We start from the raw sequence: 16,725 nt of genomic DNA on the forward strand, positions 1-16,725 counted from the left end.
AAAAAAAGCTTCCTCTGCTTTGAATTCCCTCCACTTTGTCTATTTGTATAATAAAATATCTTCATACTCTAGAAATAATAAGTAATAAATTACAGTATTTGCATCTGTGAATATGTCTGGCAAGTTTCCTTGAGATAAATGTAATCTCAGATGTACATAACATTTTGCTTGGCTGCTGGATAGTGAAGTGTGTCCTGGCAGTAAGGTCAGTCAGAAAGTAAAATAGTTTCCTTAATTAGGTAATTTACAGTCAATGTGTAGTCATCTGCCATATGGGCTAGAGTTATGGTTACACCATAGCAAACTTAGAACAACATTGTCCAATATGAAATCCCTCTGCTATATAAATATTGCTTGCAATGATTTGTGTCCTGTCTGTATTGATTTCCTTGCTTGAGCTAAACTGCATTGAAAAGGGGCCTTTTCCGTTTGGTTAGAATAGTTAGTATCACCACAGAACAGTTGCTGATCATGCAGCAGGCAATACAAAATTTCATTACACAGCTTCATGAATTACACTAGAAAACTTTGGCTTTGTTTTCACAAGGAGAAAGAATATCCACTTCTGAGTGCTCATGCACATAGCAATGGCAACTGTCTTCCTCATGCTAGAGCTTCTCATGAAGAGGCTTAAAGCAGAGAATAATTTCTGGTAGGAATATGCTTACTAATGAAAGTATGCAGGAGTCTGAGATGAAGGATAGTTGTGTATTTAAGGCCAATAGCACAGTACTTGGAAACATGCAGCCTCAAAGATGTCTCCTGTATGTCTCTCTAGGTGGTTGCTTTCTTCACTATCCTTTCACTTTCTATCTGTAGGTACAACAGCATTTCCATTATCTGCTTAGCTTGAGGCTAAGAATGAACTCGCCATTAACACAGACAATTTTTTTTAAGTCTCTACATAATGCCATAAAAATAATAATGACAATTTTACACCATTAAATCTCCTTTCAGAGGATGTCCTCAAAGCTGAATACTCAAACAGTAAAACCCAGCACAATTAGAGTTGCCTTGAAAAGCTTAATCTCGTATGTATATGTATGGGCCTATTACTAAAGTCTTGGCAAGATGCTTTCAGTGGCTGTCTATGGGATTCTGTCAAAACCTCCTATTTTTTTCATAATAAACCACAAAAGAAAAAAATAATTCAACCACCTATACACTCTTTACCTGTGCCCAGCTAGCTGTAGAATCAGAGCAGACCTCATCTTGCTCAAAATGAGGCCCAGATGTAGTCCTTGGAAGGTAGGAGTCTCTGTTGGCTGTCTTTGCCTCCAGTCTCATTTCCTTTGAGGACAGGTTTTACTTTTAGAGTCCGCCATCAGACACTGCAGAAAACTTTCCTATCAGCACTTGCCAGGTGTGCTGCAGTGTTTCCTGTCATGTTTGTTTGTAAATGGCTTGTTCTGTATCTGAAAGCAACTGAGATCAGTCAAATTCTTGATCAGTCAGCAGTATAACTTGTTGAAAATAACTATAATCACTTAACCAGATGTATTTGTCAGTATACACCATTGAAGTCATGTATATTTATGTGTGTAGCATGTCTCTGGTTGGTGCAATATGACTGAGCAGTTCTACTGTAGCAGGGCCACTCAAACACACTCAGTTCTAGGTGAAGTCAGCCACTCTGATGGTGTTGCAGCCCACCTCTTTTTCTCTTGTTCAGGCAGACTTTTATTTAGAGATGCAGTAATTCAAGCTTCAGTGCTTGCTGACCAAATCTTTAGTCATGCTGCAGTTGTAGATGGTTCTTCAGGAGCAATACCTCAGTCCTGCTTAGTGAATCGTCACCTTTTCCACATTGTATTTTCTCCTTGCTTCTCCTTTCCTTGTGAACCAGGCAAACCCAAGACCTGAAATAAGTATTTCACATCTCTCATGCTTTGCTCTGGTAGCTGATCATTTTGCCCCAGCCTTAAACATGAAGACTATGGAATCTATGACTATGATGGTCCTTGTTGAACCTTCTTCTCTTCTTTGTTCTCTCAAATAGCCTCAAGTTGAGCCAGGGCTGGTTTAAAATGGATATTGGGAAAAATTTCTTCACTGAAAGGGTTATCACTTGAGAAGTGGTTGAGTCACCATCCATGGAGGTATTTAAAGAATATGTAGATTGTAGACACTTAGGTTTAATGGTGGGCTTGGCAGTGTCAGGTTAATCATTGGGCTTGAGATCTTAAATGTGTTTTCCAACCTAGATGATTCTATGACTGTGATTCTTTGTCTTCTGAACCCTGTCTCCATTTGACTCTTTGAGACACCATCTTCTCATCAAGGTCTCCCTTTGCATCATCCACTCCCTGAAGCCCAGTACAAGTCCCTAGGACACGAGCACTCATGTTGCCATTCTCAGCTGCTGACAGTCATGAAGAGCAGGTTCAGAAAGAAATCCCCATACACTCCAGTAGGTCTGTGCTGGATTACACTCTGTACTGAATAAATCTCTTCTCAGATTTTAGTTGCCAGCTATGACTGGGCTAAAGATGTGAAATAATTTTTTTAAAGAATGTTCATAACAGTCAAAAACCAGAACATTTTAATTCAGCTTGTAAAAAGGGAAACATCAAAGTCAAGGACAGCCTGACAAAATCCTTCAAAAGCAGAGAGGCCTTAGGTCTTTTCAAGAAAAGATTTGCTAAAAAGGTTTTTTTTAAACTGAGCAAAACATTCTTCTGCTCTCATTTATAGAAGGAATTGGACTGCTTGAACTGCCTTCCCTGTGTTTCTTGCCCCTTCTCTCCTCAGTAGAATGACTCTACCTTGAGGCTAAATTCAGCATGGATATTTTATTTACTGCTCAGACAATTCAGGATTTTATGATGGAATCCCCAGCACTTCTAGTACAGTACTTCTAGTACAGAAAGTGTTTTGTGTACACAGTGCACCTGCAGTGACAGGAAGACAGAGGGATGTGTTATCACCTCAAGGATTTGATGAGTAACAATGATGCTTTAACAATGTAATTTTATTTTAGATTATAAATACTGGTTTCCTAGCCTTTAGGATGCATTTGTATACGCACCAGCTGTTTGTTACATTCTTGATGGCTAGGCCTTGACATGATTTGAATGACAACTGAGATTATCTCATGATCTCTTGACTCCAAGATTTTAATAAAAACAGCAAACAAATAAAAACTGAGATTCAGCCATGGGAAACAGCAAAACAGCTCTTATCACTGTGGTATACCAGTCCCATGGGTATGCTTGCAGAGTGCAGACTCTCAAGAACTAATTAGCGACAGATCAGAGCTCCTCAGGTCAGACCATTCTGTGTCATTGACATCATTACTTGCAAAAACTTGGAAAACCATATTGATCCTGAAGGCATCTTCAGTGATCCCACATGTTCCAAGCAATGTGCTTTATGATTTCAGTTCTGCTGCATTCCTGACCTTTCTTCCCCTCCTGGAGGGTTTGGATTAGATGCTAAATATATCAAACACTGTTAATTGTCTGAAACTTTAAGACAACCATGAGAGCAGGCTAAACTTTAGCTGCTCCAAACAGAAACTTTTCTAAAGCAAACCTTAAAGTGGAAAATGCGTGTTGATAACTCAGGGTAGATTAGACCACAAGACTCGGATAGACACTCCTAAATCAAGTGTTTCAGGGTTTTGCAATATACATGCATTATCCAGAACAGAAATTGCAGGTGGAATACGGTTCCACAATCCAGAATAACTTTGTGCATAGAAAAAATGTAATCTCAGAATTCAGAATACAAAAAAAAAAAAAGATGTAAGTAATCTAAACATGTTACTTCATGGGCAATGCATAGAGTTGAGATGGAATGTTCTGGCCTCTTGTGTATTTTCCAAAACGTTGTCTTTATTAAAATTTACACAAAAATGCATCAAATGTGAAAAAACACAGTACACTAAGAAAAGATAACATATTGGTAGTGAAAACCAGTATTCTATAGAAAACACCAGCAATATTAAGAGATTCTTCTGAAGTCCAATGAAGATGAGGGGGGTTTTTGTTGGAAAATTGGTCCATCCTTTGAACAATCATGGTTCTAATGAGTAGATCTTTTGCTTGTAATCACAGATGAATATAAGAAAACTTACCTTCAACAAGTTACATAACTAAATAAAGAAAGGCCCTATTGGCAGCAACCTCCTATACATCCATGAGAAGGTAATAGAGACCTACAGCAGGGAGGGGAGCATAAAACCATGTCTGTATTTTTATAATTATTTGTGGCATTTTCCTTGACTTTCCTAAATAAAGTCATTAAATGTTTGTTTTGAAATGGGTGCATTAAAAAAAAAAAAAGGAAGCAAATTAGGAGGATAAATTCTGATGATATACCTTCTATGTAAACAGTTCATCAGTGTGATCTATATAACAACTTCTCACCGATTTTGTGATGTAGAATAGAATTTGCTTTGCCTGCATTGTCTGTAAGCTGTATATCAGGGTATTCACGATCTTTATTTTTCCAAGGAAAGTCATAGCTGAAACTCAAGGACAAATGTGTCATTTGACCTGCATCAGCAGTTCAGATTCGTGGCCTTTACATTCTAAACTCTCCTTGTTTCAAAGCAAGAAACCAGTCTGAGATGGCTGGTAAAGCAGGACATTTTCTTCTTAATTTCAGGCAGCTAATACTTTGTTATGCCCTGAATATCTTCTTATCCAGTCGTAGCTCACCTCTGTCACAAAAAGGGGAGGGGGGAAAGATGCTATTTCTGTTCAGGAACCAGCTCACATTTTTCAAGCCTGTCATTGTGCTCTCTGAGTCCATACTGCATTTTAGAGAAGAAATCAGATATTTCACTAAAAAAGAAATTTTCACCTTTCTTTAGAGCTACTCTGCCCTCTGGTAGAAATGAAGGCCTGACACTGTCACAAAAAGACTGCTACTTTGTAAAACGGGGTTTCTTCTCTTCAGTATGAGGAAGGAATCGAGTTCTTCCTCTGCCAGCCAAGCTACAAAATCAAAAAGGTGGCAATCATCCTTGCTCACCTCATGTCACGGGGTATCCAGTCCTTTTCAGCTTATGTAACATAGTAGGAAAAACCTCACTCAACCAATGTAGGGGAATTACCTTCCCCTTTGCATCTGTTGCACTTCCTGCCAGGTGTAGAGCAGAATTTTCAGAGGACCAGAGCATCCACAGCACTTGCTGGCCCCCTGTAGATTTGTGTGTCCCAGGTCTCTTAAAAATTGTATCTTAAATTAATGTGTTTTTTTACTGGCTAGGTGTTAAACAGCCTTCTCTATTATCAGAACTTAAGGGCAGTCTTGCACATCATTCAGAGAAGATCTGGGGGCTGCTATGCAAAGGGTGTGAAGAGCTGTGCCCACTTGCTCTTGAGCTGCAACAGGTTCATGAAAAGACAAGAAGTATGGCTCTGCTCTTACTGAAAGAGGGGGGACAGAAGCATGCACAGTCTTACAAGATCACACCTCTACACTATAATCCAAATACTGAGCATGCAGAAGGACAGGTGATAACTATCTTTCCTTAAGGAAAGGATCTGGACAGAATATAAGGCAAACACAGATAGAGAAACATTTTGTAACTAAATCCTCACCAACAGGGGCTTTGAACTAGGTTGGTCCAAACAATGGGAAATCTGCTGGGGAGCAGTATTCTGGAATTTTTTCTGTTGTTCCTCCCTCCTTTTTCATATAACTGCCCTCTAGCAGTGCTCTCACTGGAACACTTAACAGGAAGGGAAACTAAACTTTGGGACTACTATGTTCAAAACATAATGTGAGGTGGCTATCAAAGCACCTCAGCTGATAGGGACAGCAGGGGATCACCTGCCTTGAATTGACACAAAGGACAAGAACATTTCATTATTTGCTGGAGACAAATAGCTGGCTCTTGGATGTCAGCCGTGTGCATACATCCTCTCAGGCTCGAGAAGTGAGATCAAAGGATGACAGGATACCTTGAGAAAGCCAAGTAGAGTGTTGACAGCTGTACAAGATGTGCTAACAGAAAGTATGCCACAAACCAGGCCTTCTCTGCAGCCTCATCACCAGAGAAACTGAAATAATAACCGTTAAACCAAAGTTCTTGAAGCATCTTCTGAGGGCAAACACCTCTAAAAAGCACACAAGAGAACTGCAGTTCTGAAAACCACACATATCTAAAACTGGTTTTATCTCTTTAAGGGAAGGTAGAAATACAGAGTTTTGATTGAGATTTGTTTTGCATTTACAAGATAGAGAAAGTCATCTGCTGGTGGTGTTGTGATGTTTTAGATTGTATGCTTCTGACTTGTAAAGTCAGGATTTATCCACAAATGGCAGGAAAAAGTATATTGTATGAAGCAGTGGGTTGAGTAACCAAATTTAATGTGTTTTGGTCAACATTGCCTGAGGAATACTGAAAACATCCCAGTGACCACTTGCTCAGTGATCACAAAGCACACACACATGAGATGTGCAAAAATTGGTTGCTCATGTTATGGTCCAATCCCAGCTAAGAAGGGTACAGATAATACTCAGCTGTGTTCCCACAGAAGCTTTATTGAGTATGTAGATACAGGAGTCACCATGTTTGAAAGCAGAAGGATCAGATCTTCTCCATGGCAATTTCCTACTTTGACATAAGTTCTAGAGAGCTGGGAACAGTTGTTCTGTTGAACCGAGACACACATACCTTGTATTTCCAGAGGTCACTTTACAGTGGAAATATCAGCATTTGCTTTAGAGGTTCTTTTTTACATTTTCAACTGATGACTGTAATGAGAGAAGCTCTAACCATTCAATAAAGGTCCATCTTACTGCAACAGTCTCTCTACCTAGTCCTCCAGGTACATAATAGGACTCTGGAATCAAAAGAGCTATGTGGCTTGATGTGAGCTCTTCTACATAAGTACTTCATGCCTCTCACTTTGAGGTCTTATTTAGGGTAGAATACAGGAGGTGTGGAACATACGGACAACACTCTAGGTCAATCCCTTACCAGTCAAAATATTCCCGTAACCCTACAATAATAAAATTATTCTTATAATTAAATGGCTAATTTAAGGAATGTACAGTATTTACACCCATTAAATCTAGACAGAAGATACTAAGTAATAGGGGAACAAAGTAAAGGAAATTAAGACAGAGCTAGGATGAGATTCCTAGGCTCTTTCCTGAGAACACACTGAGGAGTGTGTTCATTTCCTCTGATACCCTGAGGAGCAAATGCCATTCAGGGCCTACCTAGATGTTCTCTTGATAACCTCTCTCCAGGGATTCTTATCTCTAGCACAAGGCTAGAGCAGTTCTACCTTGTTCTACACAAAGTCGATAGCATCTTACAAAAGAAGCTCATAGCAGCTGATGGGCCTGTCTCCCAGCTTAGCAGGAGTCAGTTACACCCTCTTATTATTCCTATTGCAGGAATTAGTCAAAGGAGTTGTCTTAGACTACTCATCTGAGACCCATTCATGTAGAGTGCTTTCTGTAACATCAGAACAAGCCAAATTCAGCCCTCAGGCCAGTTTACTTCAGTTCAGGTATCAGCTGAGACCAACTAATGTCTGTTCCTAAATTTTCATCCTCAAGACCGGGAAAGCTGATATCCAGAAGGATTTTGCTCAGACTATCATTCATGGTGTCCAGGATAAGGCCCTCCATGAGTGACCGGTTTTCAGTAAAGCCAGAGGCTGTCAGTTCAGCAGATGATTGCTTAGCAGACTCACGAACAAACGCTGGAGAGCTCGTGAGGGGGGCATGAGCCATATCACTGGATTCTGTATTGAGCAATTCCCGAGGCGAATCAAAGAGCGGGTTTTTAAGGGGTGTGCTGTTAAAACCCAGTAAGTCCTGGTTGTCCTGGAGGGGTGTGAATGGCAACTGAAGGGTTTTCACTGGACTGAAGTCCAGCTCGTGACTTCCCTTGGCTAAGGAAGCAGACTTCCAGAGGTCAAGGCCCTCTAGTGAGGGGGTAGTAGTGGCTGAGACTTTGCTGGGAGTGGAAGAAACTGGCAGTTTGCTGAAGATCTCCTTGACTGGTGTTTTAAAGGCTCCTTCTTCTCCCTGCGAGCAGCTGAGCTGTGATACATGTTCAAGAGGCTGGCTTTCCAGTGGGAAGGAACGGTCTGCCCCTAACCAAAAACGGTCAAAGCTGTTGCTTTCTGGCAAAACAAGGACAGGTTCTTCTGAGCAAGGCAGTGCTAGACGTTGTTTCCTTCTGGATCTGCCCATTTCCCGCCTTTCCCGCCTCTTTATAACTAATGAGTCAGAAACAGCCCTAGGTGGAGACTTCAGTGTGGTGAACTGTTTCTTCTCCTTTGTGGATGAGTCTGGGAGGAATAAGCCTGGCTCTTCCTTTACTGTTATGGTTGAGGCAAATGGGGACAGCCAGTCATCCAGTTGACAGCCTTCTTCCTCCTTTATACAGACACCTTCAGGGAAAGAAGCCAATTCCTCACCAGGCTGGGAGCTGTTCTCCTTTAGGGAATGGGCTGGGGAGAATAAACCCTCATCACATTGACCCTCTTCCTTGACAGCAGACGTGGGTAAAGAGGGTGACTCTTCTGTAGATAGTGACATCTATAAAGAAACACAAGTGACGTGCAGTCAGCAAGCAAGGATCTAACCTACCCAAAATGCAAATAATAGTAGAAAGAAGAAAAGAAAGATTGGCACTTAAGGTCAGCAGAAAAAGGTAAGAGGAAGATCTTCAGAAAGCAGTAACTGTAACAACAGATACAGATTGATCTTGGTAAAGTCAACAGAAAGAAGCCTACAGATCACATGGGAAGGATTTTAGCTAAGAGACTGAAAGTCATTCCCTTCACAACACTTCATCTATAAGCAACTTCTAGGAGTACAGGCAGAAGGGGAGCCAAATGTTTGTGGAAAAAATGTAACTCCTTTGATTTCTTATACTGTCTATATGTGAATAACAAAATGAATGAGGACAGCTTTCTCAGAAACCAAGGAAAAGGAAACGAAAAAAATGAGGTTATCAAAAGAAAAAGAGCACAGGAGAAAGATAAATCATAGCAGGGAAGGACATAAAGCAGCAGTCACACAAAGGAAAACAGAATTATGGTTAGATCTGATAGAAGAAGCTAAAGCTTTACAATGTCTAAGCATACAAGAGCAGTCAGTAAGATGCCAAGAGAAAGACCTGTTTAATAGCTGTTTTTCTTGAGCTCAGAATAACTGGGAACTTCACTGAATTAGTAAATATCAGATACAGAAAACCTCTGGGAAGAAACTACATGAAATAAGTACTCTTTCAGAAAAAGTTCTTTATGTTACATGTCATTAGTGCTATCAAAAATATGAATGTTTTAGGATCAGAAAAAAGACACTTCTCTCATTCTTTTTTCTTCACATCCAAGCGGTAGAGAAAAATTGTTTTAACCAATCGATAAGCCTCTTCCTCTGACAAATTATAGAAACATCCTTATAGCAAGTAAACTAGCAGGTAATAGTCAGCCTAGAGGTAGTAAAGGATAGTAAGGATTAGTATGAACTTGGGAGTTTCAGAGCACCTAGAAAAGATGCACAAAGGAACCATATGAAGAACAGGTCTATTGGAGGCAAGAGATATAGAAAAAATCTAAACAAAACCCCCACAAAAACTCAAAACAAACAAATGAAACCCCAAAACAACACCCACCCACCCACCCACCCTTCCTACCCTATCCCCTAACCCCCCACCCAAAAAAAAAAGCCACACAAAACCCCTTGGAAAACAAGAAACCGACCTTTGGAGCAATGCGCACACGCTTATTACTCTGCAAAGTCTCTGAGCTGTTAAGGGATGCTCCCTGTGCCATGGATAGAGGAACCTTCATAGAAGACTGCAAGACAAGAGGCTGACTCAAAGGAAACTGGATTGGAACTAGGTAGGAGTTGACACGGGGAAGCAAAGGCTTCATCTTTCGGCCTGAAAGGGAGAAGAATGGACTCACTAGCCTCTTATCCTCTACAACTACCTCTTGAAACCCAGGCATCTAACAGAGTCCTTCTAAACCCCCCAAAATAAACATTCAATCAGATAGGCTCACCTGCCTTCTCTGCTAACTTCGAGAATACAAATATGAAGCCAGAAGGCCTCATTAACAAGAAAATAGTCCTTCATACAGATCCTAGCCCTCAAGCTAGGGCTCTCACTCTGTTTGCATACCCAATCCTCACCATCTCCCCATCACATCCTCTCTCAGACACAGCAATACTGCCTTCAATTTCAGACCTGACAATAGGAAGCATAAAAGCTGGCAAACCTGGATAACAAATTCAACTTGTATTCCTAAAGGAATCTGAGAGAGTGTCCCAGATTACTGAATTGATTCTCTTTGGCCTAGGCTGATGTAGATGCTTACGTGAATTCTGGGGTTCACTTTTGCTTCCCACGTTCTTCAGGGTATCTGGAAGACGACTCTTTTGCTGCTGCAGCCATTGTGAAACAAGAAAGAGAAGGAGAAAAGAAAGAGATTAAAACAAAGAATCCATATTTATTCTTCTGCCTCATTTAGAACTATGAAACCAGAATTTTGGGCTGCGCTAATGTAGAGAGAGCAGCTGTTAGCACCCAGCCCTCATGTCAGCTCTAGGTCCCTGCAGCTTGCTGTTTTGCAGCCATATCATCCCAAAGCCAGCTGCCAACCAAAGGCTGTGTAGAAAAAGACAGATCTGCTTCAGCTGCAGACTCTGCTACAGAAGGGACCTGGTTTTGGCATCCTCAGAGCCTGAGGAACAGTGATTAGGATGGCTTTATTGTATATGGGATCTCTGTACAAACCATAGACCAGGTAGATGTTCAAATGGCATAGTAGAAGCAACAGAAGAATCAGAATTCTGAGCAGATGGAAGGAAGGCCAGGGTTGTAGCTGCAAGAGAAGTGTTTGACCGGACACTTGCAAATCCATCACTGTTAAAACTGCTGAATGCAAGAGCGACAGCAAACAGATTCATCCTTCTGAGAGTCACAATGCAGCTGGGTTCCAAAATGAAAAAGCGACACAGAGAAACCTTATTCTCTCTGGATCTGAGCCCCAGAACAGATTGGGACTGCTGCCATGGAGATGATAATTTTGCCAGAAGTCTCTGGGCTTGTTCTCTGAAGCCTATTGGTCACCATTGCAGCCTACTTCAGCAGTAGAATTCCAAAGTTGCTCAAAGCTGTACAGCTCTGCCAGCTAGAGAGAGCATATCATCTGAAGGCAGTTAACCTTTGGCTCAACCTCTTTCCCCAAAAAGGGTGTGCATGGAGCTATATGATTAGGTGCAACAGCGACCCAGTCCCCCTTCCCAAGCCTCTTGTCCTTTCCTTCAGTGACTAGCAAGAAGAGAATGGAAGGTCAAGCCCCAAGCCAGAGGGTAATTCTTACTGATTCAGAGCATTCAGGCGATGTTGGTGACCCCAATTCCAGCGGCTGGTGGCAGAAGGCATTGAGAGGGAAAAAAATTAAGATGAAGTTATCAGCCAAAGAGGGGGACAAATGGGTCATTTTAAACTTGCACAATCTGAGTGAACAAAAGTCAACCTGGCTACCCAGCAGAAAATACAGAGGAGTCTAAACACACCTATACCAGACTCACAAGCTCTATTTCCCCCACAAAATGATACTTCCTAAAACACCTAGTTGGGATAGGAGAATTCCATCCTATGACTGACTTATCAAACAGCGTAGGAACATCTGGTTGGCTTCAGTGGAAAGCTTCTCATTAGGAATTTGAATCAGGTCCATGGAAAGAAGTTGAACAAGCTGACTATTACATTTGGCACAGCATCTGAAGAATGAACACGTCTCACAAAAGCTCCAGGTCAAAAGCACAACCACAGCACCTTTTCTTTCAAATGCAGAGCTTGTCTATTTGTCAAGAGAAGTGACTGAATACAGCTTCTACGAAAAGGCTGATGTCAAAGCAGCTCAACTTTACAGTTAAAATAAGGTGCATCTGCCTAGAAACTGGATAACCTGTCCTATTTTCTTTGCATGAGGCAACTCACCTTAAATACCTGGTCCAATGTTAGGCAACGGTTTGCATCAGGGTGAATAGTCCAGAACGAGATTTTACCATTAGCAGATGTCTCACGGACAAACATATCATGAAGGGACAGGTTGTGCCGAATGGAGTTCTGGGGAGAAAGAAGTGAGGGGAGTTGAAAAGCAGTAGTTTTGTTATCAGCACAGCAAGGGCTACCTCAAACATGACTGCCTTAGCAGAGGGATTAGATTCCAAAGGGTGGGCAACACTGAACTTTCATATTCACAGCATACCCAGCCAACCCTGTCATCAGTCTCTTATTCTATTTACTCTTGAATTCCTTATTCTTAATCCAGTGATCAAATATACCATCATCTTGCTCAAGTGGAATGAGACAAGGGACACAAGAAGTGGGACAGTGAACATCTGGAATGGGAGGGTATTTGGGGTGGGATGTTTAAATGAATTTCCATCTTGCTCTGCAGGCTGGGGAACAACTTTTCATTTTGATCCAGAAGGCTTATAACATCACCCTGTGGCCCACAGCAACTTGAAGGCCTGCTTGTTACCTTCCAACCTGGCTTAGCTACATGTTTAAAATAAGGGAAATGATCCTCAATCCAGGTATAGATGTCCTTCAGAGTCATACGCTTCTTCTCAGTGCTGTTGATGGCAAACTGGATCATGGCCATGTAGGAGTAAGGAGGTCGTTCTGACACTGAATCCTGCCATGATGAGGAGGCAGCAGCAGTAGGAATAGCAGCAGCAGCTTCTTCTTCAGTCTGAGAGACAGAAGGAGCAACACATGAATGATCCCTGGATCCTCCATGTTCTATTCAAATCAGCAAAGGCCAAACCCAGGTTACTTAGAGACAGTGATGCCTAGTTCTTGGAAGTCTTCTGATACACATAGATTACTTCCTCACCAAAAATTTTACCACATGCTGTTGTCTTCTCCTACTTACCTTGATTCTTTCCTGCAGAGGCATTTGGTTCTCTTTCTCTGTGTCTTGCTTCACAGAAGAGGGATTAAGCCCATCAGATCTCATCTTCCCCAGCCACTGGATGTTAGTGAGACTATTGTCCAACACAGAGCTCATTGTCTCACCACTGCCTGTTGGGATAACAAGCCCATATTACAGAGTCACAGAATCATTTATGTTAAAAAAAAGACCTCCAATATCACTAAGTCCTTTCTTTGACCAAACACCACCTTGGCAACCAGGCTATCGCACTAAGTGTTGCGATCAGTTGTTTCTTGAACACCTTCAGGGATGGTGACTCTACCATCTCCCTGGGGAGCTTGTTCCAATACTTGACAACCCTTTTAGCGAAGCAATTCTTGATGATGTCCAACCTGAACCTCCCCTGGCACAGATTAAGGCTATGGTCTCATCCTGTCACTAGTTGCCTGAGAGAAGAGGCCAATTCCCACCTGGCTACAACCTCTTTCAGGTAGCTGTAGGGAGCAATAAGGTCTCCCTTGAGCCTCCTCTTCTCCAGGCTGAACAAACCCAGTTCCCTCAGCTGCTCCTCATAGGACTTACTCTCTAGACCCTTCACCAGATTTGTGTCCCTTCTCTGGACACACTCCAGCACCTCAGTATCTTCCTTGTAGTGAGTGGCCCAGAACTGGACACAGCACTCGAGGTGTGGCCTCACCAGTGCCAAATACAAGTGGTGCTGCTGGACACACTACTTCTGATACAGGCCAGGATGCCAATGACCTTCTTGACCTCCTAGGCACACTGCTGGCTCATGTTCAGCCACTGTTGACCAGCACCCCCAGGTCCTTTTCTTGCTGGGCAGTTTTCCAGCCACTCTTTGCCCAGCCTGTAGCACTGCATGGGATTGTGACCAAAGTGCAGAACCCCTTATCATAGTTCTGCTTACTTACAAGTAACCCTCTTAACCCTTCATCTCAACTGTCAAAAGGAAGGCATTTAGTCGCACTAGTAAAAGATGGTATTGCAATGCTAATGTTGTGGAAGGAATTACTCTTGAATTCCTGATTTCATGTGAAGTTGCCTATTTCTGAAAAGAGCTGCAGCCTTAAAAATGAACACTCAAACCAGACTACTGCTTTCAACCAAAAAGGGCCAATGTTGATCTAGTGCTTCAAGAACATCGTTAGCTAAAGGATGAATTTAGTAAGCAGAAGCCAAGGATGGTGATGACAGACTCTAACCGAAAGACATAGCACAAGATCCAAGTCAGAAGCTCGGATGTCTTCCACTAAAAACATATGCACTGTGATCCTTCAGATTTCACTAGATATCCAAAGCTATGTAGATTATTAGAATTAAATCTATAGGCTACTTTGTAATTAACAAAATATTATTTGTTACTCCGTACCGAGATTCAAGCACTACACTCATTGGCCCACTTCACATCTCTTTGTCTGTCAGGACAAAAAGCCAACCAACCAACCAAAAGAAACCTGGTAAAGACTACATACTGTTGCTCTCCTGTTCCTGTCCACCTGCAGAATCAACTCCTGAATGCCAGAGCGCTGTCCTGCCTGCAAGACCAGGTGTCTGTGTAACATTCTTCTCCCTTTCTGGACCATCTGCAGCCTTGACTGCTGCACTGGCTTTCTTCTCTGATGGGAGATGCTGTGCTGGTGCTGGACCTGCTGAACGGGACGTGCCCCCACTGCTAATGAGGATGAACTTGTTGGGTCCATTGTTGCCACATTCTTTTCCTTTTGCCGTCAATGCCTCTATGATGCTCTGGATATCAGCATTTGTAGGGATGGCCACCACTTGTGTGTTGGGCATTGTAGGATGGTCAATTATCTTTATTCCTGCTGGGAATTTCTGCAGGCCACCGTCCCTTTTGTCTCTGGGTTGTCTGTTGTGTTGGTCCTCCTGGCTGTGCTCCTGCTTGGGAGTCTTTTCATCCTGACCTCTGTTCTCATCTCTTGCTGAAGTGCTGGATTCATCCTTCTGTGGGAGGGTCAGTTTCCGTCTTTTGAGAATTAAGGGCCTGCGAGGGCTGGTCCTCATTATTGATCTATACTGTCACTCTCCATTGAAAGGGAGAGGAACAAATCCTGTAAAACAAAAGATACAACATAAAGAGTGCAGCAAATCATTGCAGGTCTCCCACAGAGCACACATTCTCAGCAATTGCTACAAAGCCAAAAACACAAAAGGAAAATAAAATCGAAAGTGTTTAATAAGGTTGGCAAGGCTACTGAAAAGTCATACTGTACCTCTTTTACTTGCACCTTGTGTAAGCAGGACAGGAGGGATATTTGCACAGTAGATAATTTGCATCACAAAGTACATAATAATGAGGAAAGTGTGTATTTGTACTTTATAGAAATTCTTAGTTATAATGTGACTTGGCCAGCATCAGCCAGCAAGTAGGAATGGATAGAAAGTAGAACATAGAAGTAGTAGTCCTGATTCTTATAGAAGATTACACAACCTGAGTGAAAAGGGAATTTACAGATGGTTTAAGATCTGGGAAGAAGAGATTATCCCAAACACTACAAAAGCACACAATAAATGCAGCAGAAGTTAAGTGCTTTAAAATAGATGTAAAGTAAATGTTCTAGTCATTCTTTCTGTAGATTTGTCAAGAACCAGATAAATTCCTCATTGGGCAGTATACATTTAAATGTCAAACTTTTTGATAATAGGCAATTTAGACTATAAAGCAGGAAGCAGAGGAAATAAAATTCATAGATACTGTTTCCAGGACAAGATGCAGTGAGAATACTGCTTATAATGCCACCAAGAATTTGGTGGAACCTGTGTCTTACAGCAAACTATAACAGAACGAGAACACGCAAATTGTACTTCTTGTTTATCATTAGGGATGCCAGGCATCTCTAATGTAAAAAAGGAGGCCTTTTACATTGCTAGATTGGACTGGGCCAGCAGGTAAACGAGAAAATTCTCAGTAAGAGTCACCTACATTGATACAAAGCAGAGAGTCCAGCGAAAAACAAACCGAGCTGCCCTACGCGCAGGGATCAGACAGCCGGGATCGGGGGCTGCCCGGCAGCGACGGGAACGCTCCGCACTCCATGGGGGTCATGGCACACAGGCACACGTACGGCCCTTTGCGATCTGCTCCACCCCCTTAAAGAGACATCCCGGTTAGACAGCGCCCAAAGAGGAGCCTTTAGCCAGCCTCCAACAGACCGCGTTCCCTACAGGAGCGCGCCACTTCCCAAACAGGCCTGGAGCTGCTGCCACCAGTAAAGGCCCAGGAGCATCCCTGTGCACACGAGGCCTCAGGGGTGGTGAGAAGGGTAGTGCTAAAGAGCTCTCTGCTCCTCCTCCGCCCGCTCCAGCCCCAGCGCCGCCGCGCCCGCCGTTAAGTCCGCCTGCCCCGCCGGGGTCCCTCCGCCCCAGGCCGGGCCTAAGCGCTTCCCTCTCCCGGGCGCCCTACGGTCTTAGCGCGGCCGCCCAGGGTTGCCGATCCTTGCAGGGGGATACTGGAGGCGGGGCAGGCGCAGGTGGAGACTCACCAGCTCCCGGGCGGACAGGACCGATGGAAGTGGCGGCGGCTCCGGCACTCCCGGGGCGGCCCCGGTTTGAATTTGGCGCCCGGCGGGGCCCCGGCCTGGTCACGTGCCGGCCTGGGCCAGTGAGCGGCGGCGGGGGCGGGGTGTCCCGGCGGCGGCCAATGGGCCGGGGCGGGGGCGGGGCAGTGGCAGCGCGGGCCAATGGGCGGCGGCGGCGGGGGATACGGCTGGGCCGGCGGGACGCGCCGGGCTGGAGCGGTCGGGCTGGGGTCGGTCCCAGCGCCCGTCCCGTCCCGTCCCGTCCCGTCCCGTCCCGTCCCGTCCCGTCC

At 43.4% G+C, this 16,725-nt stretch overlaps 1 protein-coding gene across 5 annotated transcripts; it reads right to left on the bottom strand.

The window, feature by feature from the left end:
* Positions 1–4,255: 4,255 nt before the first annotated feature.
* FOXM1 (forkhead box M1) lies at positions 4,256–16,517 on the bottom strand. Of its 5 annotated transcripts, XM_027633944.1 has the most exons (10): positions 16,400–16,517; positions 15,841–16,007; positions 14,372–14,968; positions 12,879–13,027; positions 12,483–12,695; positions 11,936–12,064; positions 11,313–11,357; positions 10,305–10,371; positions 9,687–9,868; positions 4,256–8,517 (listed from the first exon to the last, which is right to left on the bottom strand). In XM_027633944.1, exons 3-10 carry the CDS (start codon positions 14,919–14,921, stop codon positions 7,465–7,467), a joined length of 2,388 nt encoding a protein of 795 aa, XP_027489745.1. In that variant the 5' UTR covers positions 14,922–14,968; positions 15,841–16,007; positions 16,400–16,517; the 3' UTR covers positions 4,256–7,464. The 5 variants fall into 5 exon arrangements, with proteins under 5 accessions (XP_027489745.1, XP_027489751.1, XP_027489738.1 ...); XM_027633950.1 differs by lacking the exon at positions 15,841–16,007 and having other exon boundaries at positions 10,305–10,368; XM_027633937.1 differs by lacking the exon at positions 15,841–16,007.
* Positions 16,518–16,725: the final 208 nt, after the last annotated feature.

Source organism: Corapipo altera, unplaced genomic scaffold, assembly GCF_003945725.1.
Source record: "Corapipo altera isolate COAL_440 unplaced genomic scaffold, ASM394572v1 0, whole genome shotgun sequence".
NCBI classification, from domain to species: domain Eukaryota; kingdom Metazoa; phylum Chordata; class Aves; order Passeriformes; family Pipridae; genus Corapipo; species Corapipo altera.

Bases quoted from the DNA above. Each gene is read 5' to 3' on its own strand.
- FOXM1 (XM_027633937.1), bottom strand. From the start codon at position 14,921: ATGAGGACCAGCCCTCGCAGGCCCTTAATTCTCAAAAGACGGAAACTG. The intron at 12,696-12,878 runs GTAAGTAGGAGA...TCTGTCTCTCAG, and splicing joins CTCTGCAGGAAAGAATCAAG to ACTGAAGAAGAAGCTGCTGC. The intron at 12,065-12,482 runs GTAACAAGCAGG...CTTTCTCCCCAG, and splicing joins TAGCTAAGCCAGGTTGGAAG to AACTCCATTCGGCACAACCT.